General features: G+C 46.5%; 1 protein-coding gene across 1 annotated transcript; it reads left to right on the forward strand.

The window, feature by feature from the left end:
• The first annotated feature begins 1722 nt into the window (after positions 1-1722).
• On the forward strand, positions 1723-2664 carry LOC149861862 (olfactory receptor 14A16-like). The gene has a single exon (XM_090053836.1). The coding sequence runs from the start codon at positions 1723-1725 to the stop codon at positions 2662-2664; it is 942 nt and encodes a 313-aa protein (XP_089909962.1).
• The last annotated feature ends 4488 nt before the right edge of the window (positions 2665-7152 follow it).

The raw sequence follows: 7152 nt of genomic DNA on the forward strand, positions 1-7152 counted from the left end.
GTGCTTCTTTCAGGGGGTGCACGTACACCCATATCCACCCCCTATGCATCGCTAATACCACTTGCAATGTTAACCCCCAGTGACCTGTTGTGGGCAGCATATGTGGCAGACTTGCCCCTCACATGTTGTGCTGTGCACAGTGCTGGGCCTGGGTTGTGTTGCATGTGGTGTGCAAAGCTAGAGCTGGACACATGGTGCAATCACCAGATGTAGCCAGTCCACAATGCACGTTGCATGAAGTGCCTCCATGGGACCACCCCTGTGGGCTTCATCTGGCAGATGGGGTCCATCTGTGCTTGACACAGATGGGTTCAAGGGAAGTGGGTGGTAGAAGAAATGAGGGGGACCTGGGACCTGGGACATATACAACTCAAGGGAAAGTGGTCTGAGGGACATATTTGTGACACTAGGTTCAGAACCAGGAACTTGCTAATGATTGCTGAGCTAATATTTTTCAATGTGATGCCTTGCAATGGAGCTTGTTTGTCTGAGTTATGGAATATATTCATTATATTTAGATTTTTTTTTTTTGCCACTTACAACCTGACTTTTACTTTCAGGTTATTTTCTCCTGCAAAACTACAAAGGAACCCAGCTAATTGCAAGTTGGTGCCTCCCTCCATGCTAAGGTGCCCAGTCTGGCTCACTGGGACAACAGATCCAGATAGAGAAGCTCAGGCCTTTTCAGAGATCCCATGACTTGTGCTGTTAGGGAGATTAAACTACAGCACAGCTCTGCTCTTCTGCTAACAGCTGTACAGCTCGGACTGCTTACAACCAGGGTTTTGCTTCTGAGCTGTGCAGGACTCCAGGGAACGAGTCCCATGAGCCTTTGGAAGAAAACAACTGACAAATTGCCATCTTGCTTTGGTCCTTTTCTACAAGGCGGGGTTGAGGTTAGCTGCTCACTCAGAAACCCGGTTGGATTTACTGCAGTGGTTCAGTGACAGAGGGAGCAGAGAAAGACCCCTGAGTTATCTGTGCTTCTGGGGACCTAGACTAGTGGTTGGTGCAGAGGAGATTGGAGATAAGCTCGACAAAAGGAAAGAATCTCAGCACGGGAAACCTGAATGTGACACAAGCGATAGGATAACTTCCACAGAAACAATTTCAGCAAGTTTTCTGCATCAGTGAAGTGTCCTGTCTCAGTAAAATGCAGAGGAGATTTAAGAATATAAAAGGTGGAAAACCCGACTATGAAAATCATACTGCTTTTTATGTATAACAGATTCAAATCTACAAGAGTGAATGAAGACATTTTCAATGTTTTTGCTATTATTACATATAAAAGCATACAGTTTATAGGGAGTGGTGTGGAGGGTGGGGTGGGAATGGGACCTCTAAGACAATAACATTTTTATAGTATCTTTTGCTTCACATGTATTTGATTGCAGCATACATTTTCCAGGTGAGATAGATAAATTATAGAATTCCCGGTTTAGAGCACATAATAAATAAAAATCCTGAGCTGAGGCTGGGCTTTCTTCACTTTTTTAATGGAATATTACAATATTTTATTTTATATGAGGCCTTGTCAGGGAAAAGTAATTTATTAAAATCTATTTGTCCATAAGGCAAATAATGGAATATCTACACACATACCATGACATTTGGAGGCTTTATTCATGGCAATATGAAAGCTACTGAGTTTGTTACTCTCCTCCTCTACCACTGCCCTTGTATTCTTATAGCCAGGACTTGCACGGTGCCCTGTGAAGGAAGATGTCCAACTGGACGGCTGTAAGCGAGTTCCTCCTCCTGGGCTTCTCTGACACTCGGGAGCTGCAGATCTTACACTTTGTCATCTTTCTCGCAGCGTACCTGGCAACTCTAGTGGGGAACCTCCTTGTTATCACTGTCGTAACTACGGACCACCATCTCCACAGCCCCATGTACTACTTTTTGGCAAATTTGTCCATCCTTGACCTTGGATCCATCTCTGTCATAGTGCCCAAGTCCATGGCCAATTCTCTCTCAAACTCCAGGACAATTTCCTATGCTGGATGTGTGTCCCAGGTCTTTCTCTTCTTGCTCTTTGGTGAGGCCAATTTTTCATTCCTCACCATCATGGCATATGACCGATATGTTGCCATCTGCAAGCCACTGCATTATGAGATATTAATGAACAAGAGAGCTTGCGTCCAGATGGCTGCCAGTGCTTGGGCTGCTGGTGCCATTCAGTCTGCACTGCACACTGGGAACACCTTTAGTCTACCCTTCTGCCACTCAAATACCATCAACCAGTTCTTCTGTGAAGTGCCCCAGCTGCTCAAGCTCTCCTGCTCTGTCACATACCGCAGAGAGCTGGCAGCTCTTGCCTTCTTTGTGTTTTTAGCTTTTGGCTGTTTTGTTTTCATTGTTGTGTCGTATGTTCAGATCTTCACCACAGTGTGGAGAATCCCCTCAGAGCAGGGCCGGCAGAAAGCCTTCTCCACCTGCATTCCTCACCTGGCTGTGGTCTCCCTGCTTCTTTCAACTGGTGGCATTGCTTACACAAAGCCCATCTCTGACTCCCTGTCCACTCTGGATCTCCTGGCAGCTGTTGTGTATTGTGTGGTGCCTCCAATGATGAATCCGGTCATCTACAGCATGAGGAACAAGGAGATCCAAACTGCCCTGAAGAGACTGCTCCAAAGGTTTTGTGAAAAAATACTCCAGAAATAATAATTCATTCATTAAATTATTGTTTTCATGCTATAGTGTGCCACCTCTTTACAAAACATGAATGAGGTAGGATAATTCTGTAGTCGTGTACATAGAATGACACTTGACTTGGGTCATTTTGTGTAAACAGTGTTTCATGTATGAAGTTTACCGTCTGTGCCACCTTTAATAAATCTCATCAATTGCAAGAGGGAGAATGGAAAACTTTTCTTTACCAGTTGGTGTAATCAATTATTTGGATATAGGCAAATATCCAGATTCTGTGAAGCTGAGATGAACCGCAGACACTTTAGAGGACAGGCACAGAATTCACATGGATCCAGATAGACTGGGTAGCTGGGCTAGAAAAAGCAGGATGAAGTCCAAGGAAAGAAATGCAAGTTGTTTCAGCTAGCAAAGAATAATTAAAAGCATAAATACAAGCTGGATTAGAAATGGCTTAGTGGCAGCACTGTTGAAAAGGGTCTTGGGAATCTGGTGTATCATAGACTTAACATGGCTCATCAATTTGATGTAGCTACAGAAACATGAATGCAGTTTTGGGCTGCAACAACAGGAGCATTATTTAGAAAACATGGGAGGTGATAGGGATCTCTGCTTGGACCCGTGCTATTCAATATATTCATTAATAATGTGGACGAGGGGGTGGAAAGCTCAATGATTATGTCAGCACACAGTACCAAGATGTGTGAATACATGGGCACACAAGAGGATAGGACAAAGATCCAGGACGACCTTGACAGTCCAGATTTATGGGCATAACAAAGTGAGATAAGGTTTAAACAGGGAGGGGGAAGTGCAAGGACCTTCACCTGGGTAGGGAGAACCCTCACCACAACTATACATTGGGTAGTGGTCTACTGGCTGACACAGCATCTGAATTAGACCTGGGGGTCACTATCAACTGAAATATGAATATGAGCCAAGAGTGTCGAGGCTGCCAGAAGGGAAAATAAAACTCTGGCATGCCTCAGCCAATGTGTGGCCACTAGATCCAGGGAGGTAATCCTTCCTTTCTATTCAGCATTGGTGAGGCCTCAGGTGGAGTACTGTTCCCGGTTCTGTACACCACACTTCAAGAAGAATGTGGGTAAGGTCAACAGGGTACAAATAAGGGCTACCCACATGGATAAGGGCATGGAAAGTAGGTGCTGTGAGGATAGACTCTGGGAACTGGGCCTGTTCAGGCCGAGTAGAGAAGTCTGAGAGGTGACTGGATAGCTGCCTAGAAGCATGTCGGGGGGAGCACCAAGAACTGGGAGAGCAACTATTCAGGACGGCACCTCAAGGGAGGATGAGGACCCACAGGCATAAACTAATAGAGGGTAACTTCGGGTTGGACGTATGGAAGAAACTTCTTCTCTGTAAGGGTCACCAGAATCTGGAACATACTCCCCGCAGGGGTGGTGCAGTCAACCTTCTTGGAGGTGTTCAACATGAGAGTGGACAGGAACACATCTGAGCCCAATAACTTTCAGTGCAGGGCAAGGGACTGGACATGATGAGTGCACAGGTGCCTTGTGGTTCCATGATTCTGTAGTGCCAATCGACCTGCTGCTGGTTAGGCTTCATCTAGACTATTATGTGAAGTTCTGGGCCCCATATTTTTAAAATAATCCTGAAAAGTTAGGGAAGTTCAGAGATAGGTGACATGAATGATAATGGGTTGCAATGCAAGGCATGCAGGGAGAGGTTGAGAGAACTAGCAATATTTAGCTCACAGAAAAGGAAATTATGTGGGCACATCACAGCAGTCTTGAAATAGCTGAATAAGTGCCATGCAGTCGTGGGTGAAAAGCAACAGTTCTGCATTGCTGCTTTGGGAAGCATGTCAAGCTTCCAATTCAAGCAAAGTAATTTTAGATTAGATTTGAGGAAAAAAGCACTCTTGTTTTCAGAGTAGTGAGGACATTTGATAGATTGCCCAGGGAAGTTGTAGTCTCCTTCATTGGAGGTTTTCAAGAAGAGGTTGGATGTACATTGGCCAGGGAAAATTTTGGAGTAACGTTCTTGCATTTGCATGGGGGTTTGATTCTAATTATTATTAGAATTATTAGAATAATAGAATTGTGATTCTATTATTATTAATTACATCACTAATATGTAGGAAATTTAAGCAATGAAATGCAAGTGAGTATACAGTGAGACAGTAGGAGTATTAGATGCCTCACTAGACAACCTCAGTTTTTTCTCTTTTTCCCCTCTGTAGGGCAGACAGACAGAAGGTCACCAGTTCTTATGATATTGTATACATGTGTGAAGTGCTTGACCTCAACTTGGCATTAATAAGATTTTGACCTATTATAAAGTTTGACTGAAACAGTACTTCCCAAAGACAAGTGTTTTGGGATCCAATGAGAGTCTGATCACATTAAACATAGTACAATTAGCCCACATCTTAACTACTGTAAAGAGATCTTGAATCATCCCCTTTGGCCAGGATGAGATCCAGAAGAGTCTTACCGCTTGTCAGCCCATAGACCTCTTGAGTCAAATAGAGCCCATGAATGCAAGTGAGGAAGTGTTGCAACCGATCAGATTTGGCCAAATGCTCTTCCCATGAGATATCAGGGTGGTTGAAATCACTCATGATGACCATGAAGTGAAAGCATGCAGCTTCGGCCAGTTCCCCAGCAAATTCATTGCCAAGCTCTTCCTCCTGGTTAGGAGGTCTGTAATAGCCTCCTACAGTTATACAACCTCCACCACATTCTTCCCGTATTCTAACCCAGAGGGTCTCAAGTCTCCCTCCTTGGATGCCAATCTCTGCCTGTAGGGAAGTGCACTGCTCCTTCACATACAGAGCTACACCCCTGACCTTCCTTGCAACACAATCCCTCCTGTACAAAGTAGAGGCATCAAGACCTGTAGTCTAGTCATAGATGAAGTCCAACCAGGTCTCCATTATCCCTATGAGATTGTGTTCATTTTTGGTTACCAAAAGAGTCAGTTTCTCCTGTTTGACCCCATGCTTGTGGCATTTGTGTACAGGAAGCTGAACCTGCCATCAGAAGCTCTGGGATTCCCGATGCTCTTCGAAGAGTCTCAGCATAGAATCATAGAATCTGTGAGTCAGAAGGAACCTAGACAGATCATCTAGTCCGACCCCCTGCCATGGGCAGAAAGGAGCACTGGGGGTGGCAGGGGTCACAAGACACCAGCCAGGTGCCTATCCAGTCTCTTCTTGAAGATGTCCAGAGAAGGTGAGTGCACCATCTCTCTGGGAAGTAGTTCTTCCTAGTATCTAACCTAACCCTATCCTCCCTCAGCTTGTGGTCATTGTTCCTGGTGACACCAAGTGGGGCCCTGGTGAACAGACTTTCCATGAGTCCCTGCTGCTGGCCCCTGATAAGGTTGTAGGCGGCCACAAGATCCCCACCCCCTCAGTCTCCTCTTGCAGAGACTGAAGAGATTCAGGTCCCTCAGCCTCTTCTCATAGGGCTGGCCACAGAGGCCCTCAACCATACAAGTACCCTCCTCTGGATCCTCTCCAGGTTCTCCACAACCTTTTTGAAGTGCGGCGTCCAGAACTGGATGCAGGACTCCAGCTACGGCTTGACCAGCGCCGCATAGAGGAGGAGCAAGACCTCTCTGGACCTGTTAGTGATGCCCCTGTTGATGCAGGACAGGGTGTGGTTGGCTCTGCCTATTGCTTCAGCGCATTGGTGACTCATATTCATCCTGGAGTCAATCCTGACTCCAAGATCCATCTCTGCCTCTGTGCTGCCGAGAGGGTCAGCCCCTAACCTAGAACCATAATGCTGGTTCCCTCTCCCCAGGTGCAGCATCCTGCACTTGGCCTTGTTGAACCGCATCCTGTTCAGATCCGCCCACTTCTCTAACCTATCCAGGTGTGCCTGGATGTGGTCCCTGCCTGCCGGTGTATTCACTTTACCCCACAGCTTGGTGTTATCAGTGAACTTGAACAAAGTGCTCTCCACACCCTCGTCCAAGTCGCTAATGAAGATGTCGAACAGCACCGGCCCAAGGACCGAGCCCTGGGGGACTCCGCTGCCCACACCCTCCCAGGTCAACATCAACCCATCCACCACCACCCTCTGGGTGTGCCCCTGGAGCCAGTTTGCCACCCATGTGACCATGCATTCGTCAATGCCGCAACCCCTCAACTTGCCCACCAGACTTGGGGGGGACACTGTGTCAAAGCCCTTCTGGAAGTCCAAGAAGATGACATCGACTTCCTCCTTCCCATCTAAGCTCTTTGTTACCTGGTCATAGAAAGAGACCAGGTTTGTCAGGCAGGATCGGCCATGAACCCATGCTGGTTCCCCTCAACATCACTTCTCCTGCAGGGCTCTCACAAATGTGGCCCTTGATAATTTTTTCAAAGACCTTCCCCAGGATAGAAGTGAGGCCGACTGGCCTGTAGTTGCCAGGTTCTTCTTTCCTCCCCTTCTTGAAAATAGGGACCACATTGGCCCTTTTCCAGTCCTCAGAGACTTGTGCCGAGCACCAGGAGTCCTCAAACAG

This window comes from Crocodylus siamensis, chromosome 6, assembly GCF_052110815.1.
Source record: "Crocodylus siamensis isolate JL-2025a chromosome 6, ASM5211081v1, whole genome shotgun sequence".
Classification (NCBI taxonomy): Eukaryota; Metazoa; Chordata; order Crocodylia; family Crocodylidae; genus Crocodylus; species Crocodylus siamensis.